Source organism: Odocoileus virginianus, chromosome 12 (assembly GCF_023699985.2).
Source record: "Odocoileus virginianus isolate 20LAN1187 ecotype Illinois chromosome 12, Ovbor_1.2, whole genome shotgun sequence".
Lineage (NCBI taxonomy): Eukaryota > Metazoa > Chordata > Mammalia > Artiodactyla > Cervidae > Odocoileus > Odocoileus virginianus.
This window is the reverse complement of record NC_069685.1, coordinates 57,974,409-57,997,642: the sequence shown is the minus strand read 5'-3', so window position 1 is coordinate 57,997,642 and position 23,234 is coordinate 57,974,409. Positions and strand designations below refer to the sequence as shown.

The window sequence follows — 23,234 nt, the reverse complement described above, 5'->3', positions numbered from 1 at the left end:
GATGAGCAAAATATTTAAAGTTCTGTGCTGAGCCATATTAAAGTCTGATGCAAAAGGAAAAGTCTTTAATACTGATACTGTTTGTATTTAAAATTTTAATGGTTTACTCACCATGGATATTTTACATTAATTTTGACTTCCATAAGTACTGTATTAAAATACTGCTCTGAGTTTTTTCACAGCCCCATTGAATTCTGTGGCCTCACTTACCTCATTCTGGTCCCAGCCTTGGAGCAGTATTTCAAAATTTCATGACTAGAGGATAATAATTTGGAACAGCAACAAAAGCCCATACCCAATATTACATTTCTGTCCTCAGCAAACATAAAACAAATTCAACCACTCTATTGCAAAATTTCAATAATGTTAAAAGAGTTGGAAAAAAGAATATAAATTTAAAAATTTGAGAGAGCCTGATAGAAAATAAAGACAACCACACAATGAAATACAGTTACAAAAAGGGGAAAAACTGCTGTTGCTTTTGATGCAAAGCTGGGGCAGGGGGTGAGTTCTCAGCCTCAGGACCTGCTAGACCCGGCTCTATGGGTCATGGGTGAACAACAGAAATGGGGAAGCCAGACAGAGACGTCCCCCCCACCAACATACGAGCCAACAAATGACAAAGTGGGACTCTGTGGAAAAGAAATTGGGACAGTTTCTTTCTCAATAATTCATTTTAAAGGATGAGGCGTCAGCTGTCCTCAAGCATACAACTAAATGATTACCAGCACATTCTAGCTCCAGAGGACAGAACACAAGAAATACACCTGAACTCAAACAAGGGGAAGCCTGACTAGACAAAAAGAAAAAATGACTTGAATGCAAGCCCACATTCGAAGCTGATGCAGGCTGTGGCACAGTCATTCCTGGTGGTCTCTTGGCTGGCTGAACCCTGAGGGAAAAACTCTATTCGTTTAAAAAAACAAAATCTGTAACCCACCTTTAATTGACTTATCATTGAAATAATCTTCTAACCCTGGGCTCCCCTGCGTATCGAATAGACTCTGATTCACTACAGACACCGTGAGGATCTCTTCCGTTGACATTTCCATCAACTCGTCCTCACCATCCAAGCTTGACAAACCTATCAAGTCATTGTTGTTAAATAAACTTGCTCGAATTTTCTCAATTTTGGCTCGGGACCTTATCTGTGTGAACAAGAGAAAGAGTCAGGATTTAAGTGGAGAAACCAGTCATTCAGCTGTATGGCCTCTCTTTCCCTCCTGTCTGTCCCGAAGCCCTCTGCTCGTCTTCAGCGTTCTGAGTGCCACCTGACCAGGGCGAGCTGGCCTTCCTGATGGAGTCTCTCTCAGGTGCCAACAGCGCTTACTTGCGGAAGAATAACTCAACTAGACACTCCTGCTGCTAAACCCTGGCCAGGTCTGTGGCTTTACCTGAATGCCCAGGGGGTTAAAGGTCATGCTTGGTCCAGGCTCTGAGAAAATCCCCAGCGAGAAGATGGACTGATGAGAGGTGACTCTGGGAGAAAGCCAACCCCTGAATCCTTGAGCTTTCCTGTCAGAGCCAACGGTGTGGGGAGCAAGGGGGTGCAGGTTCTCTTCTCAGGGTCTTCCTCACCATATCCAGTAAGGGGGAGGACGGTTTTCACTTTGCACCCGACTCCTGTTACAGAGGGTGCAAGATTTCTACACAAGGAGGCCCACGGGACAGATGGCATCATGAAGTGCAAAAGGAACCTGGCAGCACGCGCAGCACCTGAAACTTGGAGTCACTTGGGACAGAACGGCAAGTCTGTTCTCACATGCTCGGTGGGGATCCCTGCTCCTGATGGCAATGATTAAAACAACCAAAGGCCACTCAAAAAGATGCTACTGGGGCCCAAGAGGGAAAGCACTCGATAAAGCCCACCCCTCAGGAAAGTTGAGCCCCTGGAGCCCCTCGGCCTCCCTCCCTCCCACGCCCAGCAATGAACTGTGTTTCCTTCCTGACATCAGACTTGCCATCACACTCAGAGATGTGAGTTCAGACACAGATAACCAACATGATAAATCACTGCTGTTGCTAACAGCCCCCTCAGGCAGCCCCATAAGTGCTCCGACTTCACCTATTTGTCCCTAGGAAACAATAATGGAAGGCGTAAAGAGGCTGGGGGATTCTAACTGCTCGTGATTTAAGTGGTGGCCAAGGCATGAGGTGCTGACCTCCACGACCGCAAAGCCTTTGATGGGGCGCGCTGCAAGGGGCTGGTTGTCCAGGGACGTGACTGTGTACATGGAGCCCATGTCTGACACTGAGGCTGTTTCTGCATTGTCCAATGGCTCGCCCAGGCTCCCCAGGCTGCCCAGGCTGCCGGTGCTACAGAGGGAAATGTCCAGGCTTTCCTGGCTGGACACCACATGGGGCTCCAACAAGCCTGCAGGGATGGGCAGCTCCAGGCCTGCAGGCAATGGATCCGCGGAGAGGTCACTGACTGTCTGTGAGATGCCTTGGGAGCTGCAGATGGAAGCCTGGCTGGTGGACACAGATGCGCTGATGCTCATGGCAGGGGTCAGGCTGCTGGACGTGCTGACCTCCAAGCTGTCCGTGCTGGGGAAGCCGAGGGTCTTTTCTGGCTCAGCTTTCCCATCACCCCCCTCGGCCTTATCTTTTGGCTTCTTGGGGTCTTCGTCCTGAAGGGGGATGTAGATCTCGTCCTTGAAGACCCCACCGTGGGCATTGCAGGCCTTGCGGATGGCACCCCTGACGATGCCCTCGTCCAGGTGGGTGGGGATCCCGGAGATCACCAGCAAGCGGCTGTGGGCGGTGGGGCCCACCAGGGCCTGGCAGGCGTCAGCGATGGCGTCGCTTGTCACGCCCAGCCCCTGCGGATCCTTCCTGGTGAGGTGCCGGAGGATGATGAGCAAGGTCAGAGCACGATGGAACCACAGCATGTCCTCGGGCTTGCTGCCCCCGATGCTCAGCACGGTGGGGTCCGAGTCCACAGAGCGCGAGGACTGGCGCTTCCCGGAGGAGGAGGCCTTTTCCCGCTTCATCTTGACTTTCTTCCTCTTGGATAGGAGGCTGGGGCTCTGCGGCGTCTGTCCTGGGGAGGACGACGAGGATGATGACGAGTCGCTGAGGTTCGGGGCAGTCACTGAGGTCACCCCGCTGGCGGTGACGCTCATGTTGGTGGGCAGGGTCACCTCGGCCACCGCCAGGCAGCCCTCCATGAGCGCATGGAAATACGTCGAGAACCGGCCCTGGTCAGCAGCCGCCGCGGCCCCCGAGCCTCCGCATGCACTGCCCGAGGCCCAGCTCTGCGTCTCCTCATCGTACAGCTTGTGGAGCTCCGACTGCAGGGCCATCAGCATGGCCAGGCAGGGGTTCAGCTGGAGGGCGATGGACGAGGACAGGCCGGCCGGGTGCTTCCTCTGCTCCAGGCTGTGCACTGTGCGCAGGAGCTCTGCCAGGAGGTGGAACACCAGCTCCTTCACGCAGGCCGCCATGTCTGTGGTCCAGAGGAAGTTGCCTGAGGCAAATGAAAGCAGTCGTAACTTAAAATAATCACCTATACAGAGCTTACCATGTGCCTGGCACTGCTCTGACGGAGTAGACCCTCACAGAAACCACATGAAACAAACATACATCCCTCATCCTCATCTCACAGGTGAAGAAACAGAGGCTCAAAGAGCCAAAGGACTCACATGCTGCTACACAGCCACACGACCTCTCAGGGCAGACCGACACCAGGGCTGGTGGCCCTGTGCCACGTGACTGGCTACATGGAGTCAGTTTCTACAGCTCTGACCTCCCAAATCAGTATTTTATTTCTCATAAAGTTATTAAGTAGGTTGGTGACAAATCATTTTCCTCTCATATCCTCTGTCTGAATCCCTGAGGGCATGAGTTCGCAACATGGTTTTCCCTCTGACACTGTATTATGAAAAAATACAGAAAAGTCAAACAACTTATACAGTAAATATTTAGATGCTCACTACCTATGTTCTACCATTAACCTTTTGCTGTGTTTGCTTTATTGCACGTCTACCCATCCCTCTAGTCATCCATAGACTCGCCCTAGATTTTGATTATTTCAAAATGAATTGCAGATATCAGTATGTTTTATCCCTAACCACTTAAGCAGACACATCATTAAAGTTCAATATTTAGAAAAATTTTGAGGTCAATTTATAGGCTAATTTCACAACTCTTTTGTTTACCATTCCATGAGTTTTGCCTAAATGCAATCTCTCTTTAACCTTTCAGGAGCTGTTACCATGTTTGCAAGTGAAAGGTGGCATGGAAGTGAACATCGTCATAGAATCAAAGTTACAATGATGGTATATGTTTGTGTTTTAAAGCAAAGTAGGATCAAATTAATCTTGTTTTCCTAGTTGGATGCCACCTTTCAAAATAATGACAGTACCCTGCGGATCATGGATGTGGAATTTCTAACTTCCACTCAGTTCTCTGGCTCCACTTGACAGCAGCTTGCGAGCGCTATCGCTCCCCCAGGCCACTGTGGCTGCCCCTAAGTAGCTGCCCCGGCCGATCCCAGGGAAGGTGGGCCTCACCGAGCAGCTCCACCACTTGCAGGAGGACGGATGTCGGGATGGTGTCAGGCTCGTCTTCAGCTCTCCCTTCGCCATCCTCTGATTTCCAGGACAGCAGCTGCTCGGCGAAGGCCAGCGCCAGGGGGAACTCAAGGGGCAGGGAGTGCAACACCAGCACGGCTCCGGGCGGGGGAGATACCCCTAGAAGAAGCACCCGGAAGGAAAGCTTGTGATTGGTAGCACCTGATCAAAACTAGCTTGCGAGAAAGACCTGCCAGGTGTGAGCAGAAAAACAGGGCCTGTCCACTCCTGCACTGGGGGTGAGGAGAAACCTCACTCCCTACCTGCCAGACAGAGTCCACTGCAGGCAGAGAAGCAGTGGAGGATGACTTCCACAGAGTCCACTCGCTGGGGTGAGAACGGAACAGAGGGGACAGAGAAGGATAAACATCCCCTGGTCAGTCAGCTACCACCCAGCCCGAGGTGGAGACAGGAAGCCAGGCTTTAAGAGATGCTTCACTGGGATGGTCCTGGCTTGGTAAAGAAACAACCAGCTCCTTGGTGTGGCTGCAATCCCACGGGAGCATCAGCTTATCTTAGGCTGACAGAGCAGACCAGGAAGGAGGTCCCCAGACTTCAGGCACTACCAGCGCTTTGATTCTTTCTTACTGCCTTGCATCACTGCTATGATCTAAGTCTGACTGAAGTGCCTACAATGAGAGAGAAAGGCTCTGAGGCCGGAACCCCGTCATACCCTGAACTGCACCCCTACCCTCTCTGCCAGCATTGGTCACACGTAAGCTGAGGGGGACTTCTCTGGCAGTCTGGTGGTTGAGACTGCGCTCCCAGTGCAGCGGGCTGGTCAGCGAACTAAGATCCTACATGCTGCACAGTGTGGCCTAAAAAACATGAAAACCAACAAACAAATAAACAAAAACCCATAAGCTGGGCTACCGAGGGTCTCTGGCCAGATCAGGAGGAACCACACTGACGGCTCTGTACTTTGGGGTGAATGTTTATTTAGGGAGTGAGAGTAGGACAGAGATCCTCTATGTTTACGCACAATTTCAAAAACAATGTGGGCAAAACACAATGAAAAAAATAGACCCTAAAAAATAGAGATCATAAAGTTGTTTAGCATTGACCAAATCTCTTAAGAAATGTTCTTTCACTTTATTCCCTAAAGATGCAATGTCCCCAGGACTGGGGCTGTGCAGAAGGCAAGGCCCAATTTTGGCTGAAAGTTCACAGACATCTTTATGACTGTCTCCAGCAAGCACCTGTCTGTCTTTTTCTGTCCAACCTGCCAAGGACATGCAGTGGAAGTCTGAGAGTAGGTTTTCCTTCCTCTGTGTGCTGACTCAGAAACAGAGTCAGCTGGCCCTGGTATATAAAGTAGACAGCCAGCGACAGTGTCAAGATTTACAGAGGAGGAGCCCTCAGCTCAGTCCAAATCTGCAAAGATTTGTTAATCTACAAATTAACAAAGGATGCCAGGGAGACGTGGGCCTCCCAGCCTGGCCCCTAGCCTTTGTTTATCACTTACGTGGGGAGCGGACGATCAATGAGGCCGGTGCCCTAGGGAGCCACAGTATACCTGAGAGAACTCAGTTTTAATGAGAACTCGAGGAAGGGAAGCCAGGATGGTTATAGCTAAGTGATGGGACTGCTCTGTTCAGGATGTTCTAAACAGCATGTACCCGGCACACACTTGTGAAAGGAGACGAAATCCCCCCTGTCATCCAGGCAGCATCTGCAAGGCCTTCCCTGGGCAGGAAAGGGACAACTGTTCATTTACTGTCTCTGAAGTACACTGCCCCAAGCAGTCCTATTCTTCACCCATGGGAAACGGGAACACAGCAAGGTAGAAAATCCTTTCGATTTTCACAAAGAAGGAAAGCAGAGCATGACTTCAAAGCTGTTCTTATTACCGTGAGCTAATTCACAGACTTACCCAGTTTGATGTGGACTTTGTCTGTGGAAAGGATCACAGAAGGGTACTGGTTGGTCGTGGGAGGTGGCGTGAGCCCTGTGTTGGCCGGAGATGCATCCCGTGGGTAACAGACGGCCTCGATGAGGTTCAGCTGGCCATTTCGCTTCACTTTGTGGCCCAGCCCGTACACCAGCACCCGTGCCCATGGGGCCTTGTACAGAGAAGAACTGAAGAGGAGGTATGAAATTGAGCAGAGTTCCCCCAGATCAACAGACACTTTGTTGGGAGAAGGGGAGTGAGAACTGGGCACACATGCCATCCCCCCCACGTTTTAGAAGGTCATTCTTCATACAGACTAATTTCTAAAACATGGAAATTAGGGAAGAACTGTAAATAATTTTCAAATACAGTATGCATTAAAGAATAAAAGCAATGTTTTCTTTTTCTGTAAGTTTCACCAGAATCTGCCTGACGTTTTCTCTCCCTGTCACTATCTGCTGGAGTCAGGTAACTTACTCTTTGCGGAATCCAGACTGACTTTCTTTGCAAGATACGACAACGAAAGCTGCCCCGGGGAAATTGACGTCCATGTTGACTTTGGACTCGGAAATCGGAAACTCTTCAGAGGGGAACTGCTCTGGTGCTGTCTGCAGAGACATTGAACAGGGAAAACCATGGCTTCAACACAAGAGGGCATTTCATCTTCCCAGCTCCCAGGCAGGGGAGAGTCAATACATAATACCCGCACTTTAACAAGATCAGGACAAAAGAGCCCTCTGAGAGGAAGGACACATGGATCTGACAAGGGAGGGGAGCTGCAGAGAAAAGGAGGCTAGTGAGGTGGGGCTTGGGGGAGTAAGTGTCATTTTAAAAAAATTATTTATTTTCTGCTGTGCTGGGTCTCTAGTGCCAAGGGGGCTTTTCTCTAGCTGTGGAGCGCAGGGACTGCTCCCTAGCTGCGGGGTGCGGGCTTCTCCCTGTGGTGGCTCCTCTTGCTGCCGAGCACAGGCTCTAGGGCAGTCGGGCTTCAGTAGTTGTGGCTCCCGGGGTCTAAAGCACAGGCCCAGTAACTGTGGTGCACGAGCTTAGCTGCTCCATGGCACACGAAATCTTTCCGGATCAGGCATCAAACCCACATCTCCTGCATTGGTAGGCAGACTCTTTACCAATGAGCCCCCAGGGAAGCACCAAGAAAGTGTCATTTTCAGCCAGCCAGTAAGATTTCCAATTAGAACCTGTAACCCCAGTTTAGGGACATCAGAGCTTTGGACTTTTACCTGCAGGAAAGAGCAGATCTGTTTGGTCAGCTCCAGAAGGCTCTCCTCGCCCTGGTGCAGGGTCCGCGTGATGGCCACGTTGAGCCACTCTCGCACCGTCTGGGAGCTGCCCTGGTAGAAGAGGTCTGTGGCTGAGCAGTTCTGGGAATGGACACAGTGCTGCAGGGACTGCGCCAGGAGGATGGAGCTGGAGCTGATGGTGCCGTCTGGGGACGGGAAAGGAAACACAGGTGATGAGGATCACAGCAGCCCAGGGCTGTGAGATCTTAAGTAGCAAAGAGGCGCGACCCAGTCTGGAAAACTGGGATGAGTTAGCTTGGCCTTAGGTCTTGGATAATAGATGTTACCAATTAGATCCTCCAGGGTGGGATTCAGGAATTCAGTGGTCTTTAAATGTTTGCTTTCTTAAGCTACAAAACTGTTTCCTAATATAAAAATTTGAGTGGAGGCCCAGGTCTATCAAGCATGTAAAAGAGGATTCAGGGGTTCCCACAGCCTGACCTACTGGCTGCCCAGGTCCACCCTTAGGAACCACCAGAGTAGCTGAGAGTAGATTTTATAACCCAAGTTAGTCATTGTGACAAAGCTTCTTCCACAAGCACTTGGAAGTTTTTCAGGTCTGTTTCAGAGCCTCTTAAGTTCTTGGGGGTGGGCCAGTGGACCCCACATGCTAAAGTTGGCCTGTGGAGATGTCATTCACAAGTGCACTTGCTGGGACCCCAGGGCTGTGAGATGTCCTCTAGGCTTAGAATGCCATCTGCCCTCTCACTCCTGCTCCCATCGCAGTTGCTTAGAGGTCAAGGGGAACAGGCTAGAGGCCATCGTGCCAAAGGAAGACAGGAGGGGCCTTCTTGTCTTCAACTGGGCTGAGAGCAGAGTCGTCAGTGTTCACCAGGGGGCACCACACCACAAGGGCCCTAAGTTGAGCTGATGTACACAGGCTGGCCCACTAAAACAACTCTGCTTGAGGTCATGGTGAATCAGTTAGGTCTCTTTGGTGGTATTTTATGGCCAGGGGCATTTTCTTTTCTTTACAGCCAAACAGAAATGTCTGTGACAACACTACAGTGACTAGATTTAATAAATACATCATTTTCCTTGATCCATGATTAGTTAGGGAAGCTCAATGAATGCTTAACAGGTTAGCAATCTTTTCATGCTGTTCATCTATATTAAGTCTAAAGGTACTGTGATGGGACTCTTCATATGGAGAATGAGGACACCACGCACACCTCCTGCTCAGCGCCCAGCTCACCCTTAGGGCTATTCTGTCCTGAGTCTGGTGTCTGCAGTTAGCAGCAAAGCCAAGGTTTACCTGGGAGGGGAGGAGCTAGGAGCTGATTGGACAGCAGCTGCAGGTGCTCCAGGGTAATGTCCCGGATGGCGGGGATGTGGAAGAGGCGGGTAAACAGGTGAGGCAGCTTGGGGGCGAAGATGTTGAGCAGGGCCATGCGGCAGTACAGCCTGGCCAGCGCGGCCTCGCAGCGCAGCAGCTCCCTGCAAGGGAAGGGCGGGGGAGGTGCTGAGCTCTGACGCTCCGGCCACCACATCGGGTGGGCCGTGGGCTCCTGAAGAGAAAGGGCCACGTCTCAGGCTTCTCTGGCCTCATGTTCTGTGCTCCAAGTTAGATACTTGTGTTTTAAACAAAACAAAAAGCTACATTTAGGTGTTTTTTTTTGGTCATACCTCACTGCATGTGGGAGGGTCCCTGACCAGGAACTGAACGGGGGCTCCGGCAGCGAAAGCACGGAGTCCTAACGACTGGACTGCCAGGGAACTCCTGAGTATCAGCAGTATTACCAGGCACCCTGTTTATGGTCATGGCAACCCCCACTGGCTAGCTGCACTGGGAGGACTGCAAGAAGAGCTTCTCGGTAGGAGGTGATGGTTTCGGGGCTTTTCAGAAAACGGTGACTCTTAGCAATGGGGTGTGCCTCTTGCTAAAATCCCTGGAAGCTATGCTTGTGGAGTTGTGACAAAAGATGCTGGGATCTATTTGGGGCGGGGGGCTGTTCAGTCACCACGTGCACGTGGCCCTGTGCCGTGCATCCCTCACACCTGGGTGAGAGAAGAGCCCTTGAACTTCTGTGTGGGCGACTCTGACTCCTGCTGAAACATGCATGACACGGCCCTGGGGCAGGCTGTGTGACCTGTCCTGGACCTGGGTGAAGCTAGTGACAAGTACAGCCTATCTGGGTCTCGTGAATTTGACTGTCAAGTTGAAACTTCAGGCCACCCGCATGGGGTGATGAAATATCTGAGTGGAGATGGCAAGGAGGCAGCTGAATACGTGTATCTGGTGTTCCAAGGAGAGGTCTACACTGGAGACAGAGTGAAGCTGCTTCAAAACTGACAATAAAATCAGAAGTTATCATGTTAATGGATGAATGGTATGAAAACAGCTTATGGAAACTTTTATCAGAGAGTTCTATTTACTATTATATTCTCTTCTGAACTGTTGTGAGAATTTTTATAACTGAAAGAAGGAATTCACAGGTGTATGTGAGGGAATTCTGCCAGGTTTTTAGGAGTTAACCCATGGAGGGCAGACACTCTCCTCTTAGAGACCGCCACAGGGTGTTGGGCACAAAGCAGGGTTCAAGGATTTCACTGTCAGATTAACGAAAACTAGCTGGCTGCTCACACAGTGCTTGGACTCCTCTTAATCTCTCTCTTTCTTCTTGGCCATGTACCATGCGGGATCTTAGCTCCCCTACCAGGGATCGAACCCATGCACCTTGCACTGGAAGAGTCTTGACCACTGGACCATCTAGGAAGTTCCTAGGTGTCTCTTCTTGACTCGCTTTAGTTTTAGACTTTTTCCACACTCTTCAAATCTCCAGACGCGTTTCTATCACCCAATGACAGCCGAGCACCCATGGCTCAGGCCAGGGGACACTGGATCCTGAGCTTCTTCTTCCTAACCTGCTATCTCACTGTTATCTTTACTAGCTGCCGCTGACTTGCTCAACTTTGAAAGAAAAGTCTTCTTTGTCAACAATGAATAGCACATGTGACAAAACACAGTAAGTGGATTTCTGTGACCTGCTTAGAAAGAAGGGCTCAACTTTACCTATGCTTTTTCAAAAGAAATTTTTTTGCCACACCACATGGCTTGTGGAATTTTAGTTCCCTGACCAGGGATTGATCCTGAGGCCTTGGCAGTGAGGGTGCTGCATCCTAACCACTGGGCCGCCAGGGAATTCTCTTACCTGTGAATTTGGAGGTTGGTATTGTCCAACGTGACGAGCCCATTGGTGGCAGTCCTTCTGTAGCCTGCGGGGGGTCTTTCCAACATATCAATAGGGTACCAGTATCGGACCAGCACACCCTCACTTCGGAGGTACGTTTCTACCTGAACCAGTTCATTGACCTACAACAGAAGAAAGAAATGTCTATGAGCACTGGTTTGTTTCCCAATTTTTAAAATACTTATGTATGTATGTGTATAGGTACCAAACTTTTATAGAAGTAAATGCTAGTTGCATGTCATTTATTGAGTCTAAAATGCTAGTTTCATGTCATTTATTGAGTCTAAAAGTCCAAAGACACCTGGATAGTGTGTTTAGTTTCTTCATACCAGTTGGCAAATTTTTTAAAATTGTTATTGGAATATAGCTGCCTTGAGAATTTTAATTGGTACAATAAACTCAAGAACTTTAATGTAACCATGAGTCAGAAATTTAAAGAGAATGGTGCTATATTTCTGTAACAGTTCAACATACATTGTTGCCAGGTAAAATTTATATTCATTGGTTTTATGTTAATTTTATAAAAGCAGAGATGAGTCTGATAGCTTTATTTTATTGCTAGTAGTACAAAAAAAGTAAGCTCATGCATGTGCACTCTGGATTCCAATAGCAATGTAATCTTTCCTTGTGTGTGTTAGTCATTCAGTCATGTCCGACTCTTTGTAACCTCAATGACTGTTGCCTTCCAGGCTCCTTTGTCCAGGGGATTCTCCAGGCAAGAATACTGGAGTGGGTAGCCATTCCCTTCTTCAGGGGATCTTCCTGACCCAGGGATCGAACCTGGTCTCTCACATTTCATACAGATTCTTTACCATCTGAGCCACCAGGGAAGCCCCATCTTTATTTAGGGATTACTATTATATTTAAAGTAATAACAAACACTATAAGAAATACCAGAATTATTACTTTAACAAATTTCTATTTTTGTAATTTTCCTGGCACACATTTCCACTGCTGAAATATACTGTCAGTTACATACTTTCTGATAACCAGTCAGAAGTTGTATCAGAAGGGAGTGGGAGATATTACTGATGGAATTTTCTACTTGAAAGTTCACCTTAGTAAACCACCAGTCAATAGCTTCTCTTTAAAATGTCATAATTTAAATTATGGTCTGGTAAAATGGAGTTAGTTAAAGATGTAAAACCTTTCATTTCAAAGCAGTGATAACTAACATTATCTCTATCTGTAGACAGATAACAAAGCTTATCTATGTGGTGATAGCTACTTCTTTATCTGTGACTTCTAGGCTTGATCTGCATATTATTTCTTTGTTTTCCTGCATGGGAAGCATAAATGCAAGCATATATATGTAACCTAAGGATCACAGCCTTCAAACAGGACTCTGTTTTCAAAAGAAAGCTTTGGTACGGCCCTTACTCTCTTATATTCCTTCTCCCCTGCCACCTCTACCCCCTTGAGAGGGTTCTGCAAAGCTGAGAAGAAAACAACTGATCTATTTTAATACACACATTTTATAGATGGGGAAATCAAGGCTTGTTAGAACCAGTAACATGATATGATCAACAAAACTATTTCTTTGAATCTGTATAACAATTGTGACAATGACAGATCATCCATTCAACAAGGCCAACAGGAGAGTTCTCCCTTGGAACTTGGTCGATATAAGGCAGGGGCAGATTGAACATGGCTGGTGGAAAAAAATCCCCCAAAACCCCGCAGTAGCAGTGTGGTCTGAAGTTACAGACAGCACTGAAAGTTAACAGCTTACACTCTAACATCAACTCTGATCTGGGCCCCTGAGAAAATCTCAGGTAAGTCATCTGGCATGACAGCACTCAGTCTGGTTTCTTTATCCTGACTCTGAAGAGTAATCTATCTGTATAATCACTTTTTAAGGTACTTGGAGGCCTGGGCATGAAAGTCTCAGTGTATATAAAAGGGTGTTCACTCACTGAATCAACATCTAAGACAACTCCATGAAGCCCAAAGGTTTTCAGCATCCCTCGGATAGCAAATTTTGGCAGGGCAGTTCCAACAGTGCTGCTGGCTACATTATTGCTGTCTGGAGAGCGGGTTACTACCGTGAGACCTGAGGAAGGTAGAGGGGAGAAGATTTTTCAGGAGCAAGTAGCATTAACATGTTGGGATCCTATATATTTTAGGGTACAAATAACTCTCCAGCATTTACCAATACCCTCAATTTACTTATAGCCCCAAAGGAACACAGCTTAATCTGAAAGATAATAAAACAAAGTGCTGTGAGAACTCTGGCAATTCAACAATAAAAAGACAAGCCAATTAAAAAACAGGCAGAAAATCTGAATAACTATTTTCCCAAAGAGAAAAGATATGCATGAAAACATGTTCAACATCATTAGTTTTTAGAGAAATGCAAGCCAAAGCCACAGTGAGATACCACACTTCACATCCATTAAGATGGCTATCATCAAAACCCAGATAACAGTAAGTGATGGCCAGGATGTAGAGAAATTGGAATCCTTATACGTGCTGATGGGAATGTAAAATGGTGTAATCACTTTGGAAAACCATCTGCCAGTTCCTCAAAAGGTTAAACATAAAATTACCATATGACCCAGCAATTCCACTTCTACATATATACCCAAGAGGAATGAAGACACACACACACACAAAAACACGTACACAAATGTTCAAAGCAGCATTATTCACAATGGCCAAAAGGTAGAAATCACCCAAGTGCCCATCAATTGATGAATGGACAAACAAAATGGGGTATTATCCATACAATGGAATATTACTTTGCCATAAAAAGGCATGCGCTACAACAAGCATGAATTTTGAAAAATTATTCCATGTGAAAGAGGCCAGACACAAAAGACCACACATTGTTTGATTCCATTTTTTATGAAATGTCCAGACTAGACAAATCTATAGAGATGGGGAAGTAGAAAGCAGATCACTGGTTGCCAGGGGCTAGAAGGAAAGAGGAATGGGAGTGGTGAGAGTACAGGATTCATTTTCAGGGGATGAAAATGTTCTGAAATCAGAGGCAATGGTTTGGAGGCTGCACAACTTTGTGAATATACTAAAACCACTGAAAGGTCTTTAAAAGGGTGAGTTTTATGGTCTGTGAAGTTTTTCTCTCAAACAAACAGGAATCAAAACAGAAAAGTATATGTCTGCCCCTGCCCATGAGGTTCTGATATTTTTGTGAAAGTCTAATAATGAGTGGTTTTAGATTCTTTTTTGTGCTTTTCTGTAATTTTGTTTCCTCAAAATCTGCAACAGATTTTAAATCAAATGAATATAGACCTTCTATAAAATTCTAAAAAGCACAGTACAACTACATATTCATGGTTTATTAGCTGGGCAGCCAGGATTAAGCCTGAGAGGTCTATCTGCAATCCTCCAGCCATGCCCCACTTCTCTGTCTTCAAGTGTTCTGTCTCACCCTGCTCATGCAAGAGGTTCTGGGAAAATGCAAGAGGCCCCTAGAGGCCAGACAAGCATCCAGTTTCCCCACCAGGGAGCCAAGGGCCTCACGAGGGAGAGCTCAGGAGAGCTCAAATCACTCAGAGTGAAGAGAGTCACCCTAGGAGAACCAGCAGCTGCCTGCTCAAACTCATGTGTGGGAAAACTCAACTTCTCATTTCAGGGTAAGTTTCAAAGAGGAAGGAAAGGGGGGAAGCAAAACCTTTTCGAACTTTATCAATTGTGAACTTGTTCGCTTCATCTTTAATGTCTTCAATGGTTGGAAGATAAAGGTCTCTTGGGATGCCACCATTCTCCTCGTAGAGGAATTCAACGGTCTGCCGGGCAATATCCACCATGCCTGAAAGATAGAACAGAACTGGTAACCCTCCAGACAGCACACGATCTTCAGTCAAATCATGACACTGACTTGTACCCATCATGAAGACAGAAGGGGAATTCATGGGAGCAGGCAGCCTTTTGGGAATGGTAATTGTACAGTGTCTATCACGTTTAAAATACTCAATGCCCTACTTCTAAGAAACTCTCTAATCTCTCCCACAGAAACACAAGCTCAAGTGTGTAAAGGTACAGGGAACACTCCCTGTAGCACTGTTGGGAAGTATAATCAGAAAAAAAAAAAAGGAAAGAATGAACATATTCATCTTAAAAATGATTGTACATTATTACGCAGTCATTTTATTTTAATTAAGTCAAGAGAACAAACTACAGGACAAATGGAGAGGAAGAAGAAAGTGAGGGTAGTGCTGTATCTTTTTCTTACTTTATACATTCTTGTGCTGTGTTTGATTATTGCTACAGCTGACACAAGTTGCTTATTTTAAAAGCAACGGGCAGCTCCATCAGTTTCTTCTATCCAGTACTGAAATTTGCTCTGTTCCTCTTTCTCAGTGGGAGAAAAAACAATAACCAACACCCCCCCCCCCCAAAAAAAAACACACACACACATACATATACTGATTAGTCCTGGCACTAATCTGAGAAAAAGGAATTACTCAGTTATCACTGCAAATCAGGGATTCAGTGTATTAGTTGGTCAAGAAATAAAGGTCTTTTGGTGGTTTTTCTCCTTATTTATTCCTAGTCTCAGTCAGGACGAAAGCTAAAAGAGAAAGAGCAAGTACTATCTCCTTACACCATCTGTGACTGCCGTGATGATGACAGAAAACCTGATCTGATGGTCTGAGGGAAGAGCGGCTATGCCTCTTAGAAAAAGGCATTTCTGCACCTCACAAAGCAGGTGTTTCATAGATTAGAAAAAGTCTTAAAACAGAAATCAGCTATCTGCATTTAAGACTCACTAATAATTCACTGACTGCAGTTAAACTCCATTGTATTCTATGTGCCCAGTGGACAAAAAATCTCACCATCATCATTACTGTGACACTTATTTTTGGTCAGACTACATGGCATGCGGGATCTCCAACTAGGGATCGAACCCGTGCCCCCTGCAGTGGAAGCTCAGAGTCCTAACCACTAGGCTTCCAGGGAAGTACCATGGATGCTTACTATGTGCCAGAAACTGTTCTTAGGAGCTTTATCTGTGTCAACTCTTTAATTTTTCATACCATATAGGTCCCATTTGAAAGGTGAGGGAAGTTGAGAAAGGTTAAGTAACTCTCCCAAGGTCATAGAGCTGGTAATAGCACAGGCATTACATCAGAGCCCAAGCTATTAACCATCAGGCCATCCAGCTTCCTGGTATAACAAGGCCAGCTTCATTCTAACAGCCCATCAACTCAAAATACTGAGCAGAACTGACAAGCAAAGAAAAGCCTGGCAAAGAAAGCAAAAGACCACAAAGTTCAACAAAGGCCCAAGAAGAGGACACTATTAAGTCTGGCCTAACTTTAGATGAGCCCCTCTTATCTGACTTATTCCCTGAGTTTCATGTAAACACATCTCTTCAAGCCATGAAGTGGGTTCCATAGGGAAACATAAAGCACCAGACCTAGTTGTAAGGCACCCTTTATCTGGTCCAGTCCTGATTTCCGCTCTGCTTCATTGCGGAACCGTCTTCGGATAGTAGGAAAAACCTTGGTCTCCCAGGCTTTCACCAGCAGGGCGTAGTGGTCCTCCTGGAAGGAGAAGGCAAACGTGAATGGAGAAAGAACACCTTGTATCCTTCCCTGACTTACTATGGCTTTCACCCCTGAGGTCTTCAACCCTCTCAAATGCCAGTGGCAGAAACACACCGTGCGGACCACCAAACTAACTACACCATCAGAGGCCAGGGGAGGCAACAGCTGGCTTGGGGTGAGCTCTTCATTTCCCTCTAAAGCCATATAAACACTTCACATGATCCCAAACTTCACTGCTGAATTACCATCAAAGTACTTCTTTATCCAACATCCAGATTGCTGCTGGGCCATGGAGCCAAATAGATACAGTTATTGATACGGGGTTTAGAAAAATGAATACCCCAATTACTGTCCAAACACAATGATATAACTGAAAGCATAAAGACTTCAGTTTTGCATGCTCAGATCAAAATATTCCTTGTGGCTTGTCTTCATCACCAGGGAGCTACGTGACCGCTGTGGGTCTCTTACCTGTGGGATGTCATCGTCGTCATCGTCATCACTTTCATCATCTGCAATGGGGGGCGGGTGGGGGTCTGGGCCAGAGGTGATGAAATTCTCATAGCTGAGCTCCACTTTATAATGACAGGAAGTATCACTATCATATTCTGTAACAAAGCACAGTGACAGTGAATTCTAGGCAAGGGCATATGAACTCATCCATGGACAGACCAGATTCTCTTAATTTGTGAGATATAAAGACTCTTAGTTCTTAGAGGAATTTTAAACCACAGAGTCAAGGAATAACTAGTCTACAATTTTTTTGAATCCTAAAATAGTTTATATGGATATAATTCATTCAACTCAAAGAAGACTTTGGAAGGTTCTTCAACAAGATAAAGAATTAAACGGACTCTTTTTTATTTTTTTTTAAAACAGACTCTTAAAACAATTTTCAAACCAGTATCCCAAGGACCAAATATGGCTGCAGACATCTCATTTCTTGAAGCTCATTTTTATTCAGTCTTATAATAAGATTGATTTTTCAAATAATCAGGAATGTTTTTAGTGCACACCTACACATCTACCACTTAGATTCCACAATTAACATTTTATTATTCTTTGATGGCTTCCGTTTTAAATCAGTTTAAAAATGATTAACATTTAAAATTGGGAGATTTTATATAAAATTCTGTGGTTCTTAGCTGTCTCATAAAAAGTAGACAATCTTCCAGGCCTGCATTTCCATGTGGCAATATTCTGTGGGTTCTGAGTAGAGGCACACTTCCTCTAGGTGGGAGATGGACTCTCCAGACCACCAGGCTTCCTCCTGGCTCCCTATTTTATCTGGGCTTATTAATTACCCCGCTACCAGTGGGCATGGGTTATATCCGAGCTGAACGGGTTTATGGAATTAACAGCGTCCGCACTTCCAGGAAGCAGGTGGACGCTGAGGGAGGCAGCTTACGTTGCTGAGCAGTGGCCACGGCAGCAATTCGGCATGGCGGCCCGTGAGTGCCCGGGTCTGACGCAATACTGGTGCCAGCGTCGTTATCACTGTCAGAGGCCATGGCAAAGGGCAGGGCCTCGAAGTTAGCGCTGATCTCCTCGGCCAGGTCGGTGCACAGGTCGGCAGCATTGCGGTGGGCCTGCCCTTCAGCATAGGCAAATGGGCGGGAGCCAAAGTTAGCGCGAGTCTTGGTGTTCTGGAAAGGAAACCAAAGAAAGGACTTGAAAGGAGTTAGGTTACTTATGTGTCCACTTTTAACACCTCCAAGTGGATTTCATTCACTGTCCCCAGCTATGGAGAGTCTGTGACCCTGGCAGAGGGGCTGGTGCACCTATAGACCCTGGTGCTTCGAGCTTGGCAAGGCCGCCCTGCCCCTCACCTCACACTCACGCTCTTCGCTGTTCAAGCTCAGTGGCCTTTCTTGTTTCCAACACTGTTCCTTTCTACTTGACGCCACTGCACATGCCATTGCCTTCACCTGCAACATTCTTTCCTCCAATTTTGTCCATTTAAACCGGTTAAAATTCCAGATCTGGCTCAAACATCACTTCTTCAGGGTAATACAGATGTGGCCAGATTGGCTTGGTACTTGCTTCCCTCAAGTCTATAATTTTCAATCATATTGTGATGATTAATTTTATACACTGACTTGACCGGCCACAGGGTGCCAGATTAAACATTGTTATTGCTGGTGTGTCTGTGAGATTAACATTTGAATCGATGGACACAGTAGGTCCCCAATGTGAGTAGGCACTATCCAATCCATTAAGGGTCTGAATAAAACAAGAGGTGGAGGAAGGAGGAATTCAACCCTTTTCCCTTTACCCCTGCTTGAGTTAGGATATCTCACTCTGTCTTCTCTTTTCTCTTGCTATTGGACTGAGACTGAATCAAGCCATGCCTCTCCTGGGTCTCTGGTGTGAAGAGGACAGTTCATGAGACTTGGCTCATGGTAACATGAGCCAATTCCTCAAAAGAAATCTCCTCTCCCACCTCTGTCTACATACACACATACACACACACATTCTTTCTTTCTCATATATATATATATGTACACACACACACACACACACACACACACACACACACATCCTATTGCTTTTGTTTCTCTGGAGAACACTGACCAATGCCTAGTGTTTATTAGTTTGTGATTATAGACACACACACACACGTATTTATGTGAATATTTGACTAGGCAACCTGACTCCTCCAACTGGATTTAACTGCACAAAGACCATATCTTTTTTGATCATTGTTTATTGTATGTCCAGAGCTTAGCATAGTACTTGAGATATAGCACTCAATATAGGTGCTCAATAAATAAATATTTATCGAATGAATAGAACAGTCTGCCTAAATTATTGCCATCTTTAATCAAGTCACTGAAGAAAGAGAAAAGATGCTATCAGAGACGTGGTACAGGGGCACATCCTACAAGAACTTCTAGGTCATTCGAAGATTTGGGCTTTCACATTATGTGATACAGGATGTCACTGACCTGTTGAAAGCAGAAGAGTAAAATGACCTAACCAACATTTTTAAGGGATCACTGTAGCTGCTGTGTTGAAAAGACATGTAAAAGGGCAGGAACTCAGGGGATGGGAGGAGAGGGAAATATAGGAATACTGTAACATGCTACCCAGAAGGTGAGGGTGGCTGGGCCATCAACTAAGTGGTCAGATTCTGGATAAATTTTGAAGGTAAGTCAACAAGGTTTGCTGATGGACTGGCTGTAGAGTGGGAGGGAGAAGAGGTATCAAGAAAGAGGCCAAGGTTTTTAGCCTTAGCGACTGGAAGAAGGGAGCTGCCATTTCCTGAGACAAGGCAGGCTAGGGAAGAAGCAGGCTGGGGGTAGGGCAGAGTTAGGCTCAGTTTTAGACAAGTTAACTTTGACATGCCAGTAGAATATCTTTCTAAATGTTGTCTAGGCTGCTGAATATTTGTGTCTAGAATTTAGGGTGAGATCTGGACTGGATATAAGGATGTGGGAGCTACCAGCATGTAGTAAGTAGTAATGTCCCATAGAACATTAGTCGTTTATAGGTGCTCCTTAAAAACAAGAGTTCCATGATTCAGTATAAGTGTAGGGATGCTGGGTTAAATAAAATTTAATTTTTAAATCTTTACTGAAGGATAGCTCTGAGCTTTTGGTATACTAAATCAACCCAAGAGGGTCATGTTCCAAACTTACTTAACCACAGGCTTTTTCTACTGGCACTGGAAGAACACTAGTGTCCCTTGCCTTGTTGTTTAGGAAAGATGGCCAAAAGGAGATCAAAGCATTTAAGCACTCAGATTCAATGCAAAGGAAGGACCCACTTCTTCAGGTTTTTTGAGGTTTTGTCATCAGGTACCACATACTATGTCAACCAGGCTACGTCAAGTGTCTTTAATTTTTCCATTCCTGATGGAACAAATTGCTGAGGAGAATTTGGTGTTCGTTCTCAACGAGATAACCTGCCTTTTTTTGAATATGAACCACCGGCCACATCCCACCCGAGACATCTTCGAGATACGGTGAGAGGCGCTGCCCACAGTATGTGAAGTACACACGGCCCTTGGCAGGCTGCCCGGGTGGAGGAGGCGTCCCCTCGGTTCTCTCCCAGCCAATCCCTGCCACGTCACCTAGGGCAGAAGGAGACAACACTTTTTTTTTTTCCTTTTTATTGACTATTAAACTTCCAATATGTAACTGGCATGTGGTCACATACCATTGACTATCATGGTTTTTATTTATTCATGCCATCAGTTACAGTTGAAAAAGACATGGAATGCCTTGTATTGGGTTGGCCAAAATTTCCTGTGTTTTTACATAAGATGTTATGGAAAAACCCAAATGAATGTTTTGGCCAACCCAATATTTGGATATATATAAAGTAACATAGTTTCCTTGGTGGTTCAGATGGTAAAGAATCCACCTGCAATGCAGGAGACCCAGGTTTGATTCCTGGGTCAGGAAGATCCCTTCGAGAAGGGAATGGCTAACCACGTCAGTATTCTGGCCTGGAGAATTCCATGGACAGAGGAGCCTGTCAGGCTGCAGTCCATGGGGCCACAAAGAGTCAGAAGACTGAGCGACTAACACTCACTCACTCAAAGTAACACAACAGAAATAAACAATTTTAAAAAGAGAAATCAGAAACTGTTCAGAAGAACAAAAATAATAGTGTCTACATAGTTACTAATTACACATGAAATTTAACCTTTATTTTCCAGGCAGCTAAGACAAAAAGGAAAAACAATAGATATGATTTTTTAATAGAGGAATACAAGTTTTTCTCTCTTAACACATACAAGATTGCTTATGAATAAAGGTAAGAAAAGTAGTATTTTCTCAGCAAGTTTGCAGATGACTTAGAAAGGGTCTAAAAATATAATTTAAAACTCCACCTACAATGTAAGCTAAACATACATCATTAACTCATATTATGACTCCTTACTTATATTTATTTAAGGCATTTTTCAGGAAGTGAAGATAATACAAACTAAGCTGCTTTCTGATGAGATAGATACTGGGATGAACTTAGAGAACCAAGGGGACCATGTCCACCATATCAGCACTACTATAGGCTGCCTCAGGCAAGCTGCTAGCGCACATAGCTTTACAATTAACACACTGTAAACTCTCCAGTCAGAGCATGATGTTCTGTGATTCTGCTTTTGATCAGTCTCACAGGCTTTCTTTATTTTTTTGGCTGCACTGCACGGCTTTCAGGATCTTAGTTCTCCGACCAGGGATAGAACCAGTGCCCTCAGAAATGAAAGTGTGGAGTCTTAACCACTGGACTGCCAGGGAATTTCCAGTCTCATATGCTTTTGATACCACTAGGCTGGGTTTCCCAATGGCTGGGGAGTTGTCATTGTTCACCACGGCATCTGCAGGGCCTAGAAGAGGGCCCAGCACATAGGAGATGCTCAAAGAGTAACTGTTAATGAACAGACACTGAAGGTGTTGGTACCGAGGTTGAGATCCTGTTGTTAAAAGTAGGTTCTTAATTCCTAGTACCACACAGACACATTTCTCCAAGAAAAGTGTAGGTAGCATGCTTGCTTTAGGTCTGATCCAAAATTTTCTCAAAAACTAAGTATGATCAAACAAAACAATCACCTGTAACAAACAAATAAACCACCTAACTACAGGTCCCCTGCTCTCCCTACTCCCCATCCCTTTGTGCTTAAAGCACTTAAGTACTCAGCAGATTACAGAGTTCTGCTTCATAGAGAGAGAAACAGCCTGCCAGGAGGTAACTTTCCAAGGCATAACTTGACCATAACTGAAAATACCATGCTCACTGTAAAGTACAATTTAATAAGCAGCTCCCTCAAGGAAAAGTGTTGACCAAATTACCCCTCAGACAGCTACAGGAAGTTATCCATCGGGTTCAGTGACTCAGGAATCCCTACCTAAGCATCTCAGACCATCTATCACATTTAATAATTTCAAGTTTCATCAGAGATGATGCTAAGATGTACTGTCTGAAAATAAGTCACCAACACTTTTGGCTGCTTCTAATGTCAAGAGGACAATGTCTGTATTATGCTACTTATGGAGCAGTTAGGACTATTCCTCTACTATTACCAATCAAGTCATTATATGGAGGCTGAAAAAGACGAGGGGAAAGATTTTCTTTTTATTGAACTGACTATGTGACTGAAACACCTAGGCAGAAGATCTGCTGAAGCTGGACTGGATGTCTAGGCTACTGAGAGCAAAGTCTATAGCACATTGTCTTACCTACTGATAATAGATTTCTCGAGTGCTTCAAGGCAACTGGTAGGGGTGGGTTTTTTTTTTAAGCTATTTATATGTTTATTAATGAAAAGCTAATTAAAGACCAAACTTCAAAGAAAAGCAAAATCTCAGATTTTTCTAATGATGGAGGAATGACAATTAATGTGACTCCTAAGTTACCAATGGAGGCTTTAATGACAACAGTGCCTCAAAAAATGATAGGTTCAGTGTAAACTAGGGGACAGCAATGACAAGTATTTCATTTTCTCCAGAAGACGGTGTCCATTTGCAGTTGCTGAGTTTCATTAATTTTGACCTATTCTGATCCAGACCTGGGAACAACTTAGACAAGGTGAAAAAAAAAAACAAAAAAACAAACCTCCCACCATACTCACCAGGAGAGAGAGTGACATCTAATCGAACGCTCTTCCACTGTAATAAACTGGAGCCATTGTAATGCACGGCTCGGCCATTGCTATTGAAAAAAAACAAGGAACAGTCAGAGACAAGGCTAATGGGCCAACACAGAGGAAGGTAAACAGTGAATGGGTGGAGGAGTTTCAGTAGCAGGAGAGTAACTAG

The 23,234-nt window shown here is 45.5% G+C and overlaps 1 protein-coding gene across 5 annotated transcripts in view; it reads right to left on the bottom strand.

The window, feature by feature from the left end:
- Positions 1–23,234, bottom strand: part of HECTD4 (HECT domain E3 ubiquitin protein ligase 4) — a 166,264-nt gene that overhangs the window by 15,508 nt on the left and 127,522 nt on the right. For all 5 annotated transcript variants that reach the window (XM_020904197.2, XM_070475361.1, XM_020904193.2 and 2 more), the window contains exons 48-62: positions 23,048–23,127; positions 20,382–20,545; positions 17,879–18,116; positions 16,942–17,078; positions 16,341–16,467; positions 14,592–14,729; positions 12,871–13,007; positions 10,916–11,076; positions 9,019–9,200; positions 7,704–7,909; positions 6,943–7,073; positions 6,448–6,653; positions 4,515–4,694; positions 2,163–3,469; positions 941–1,148 (exon numbers count right to left, since the gene is read on the bottom strand). In XM_020904197.2, coding sequence (XP_020759856.2) covers positions 941–1,148; positions 2,163–3,469; positions 4,515–4,694; positions 6,448–6,653; positions 6,943–7,073; positions 7,704–7,909; positions 9,019–9,200; positions 10,916–11,076; positions 12,871–13,007; positions 14,592–14,729; positions 16,341–16,467; positions 16,942–17,078; positions 17,879–18,116; positions 20,382–20,545; positions 23,048–23,127 — 3,602 coding nt within the window. The remainder of the gene's footprint in view (positions 1–940; positions 1,149–2,162; positions 3,470–4,514; positions 4,695–6,447; positions 6,654–6,942; positions 7,074–7,703; positions 7,910–9,018; positions 9,201–10,915; positions 11,077–12,870; positions 13,008–14,591; positions 14,730–16,340; positions 16,468–16,941; positions 17,079–17,878; positions 18,117–20,381; positions 20,546–23,047; positions 23,128–23,234) is intronic.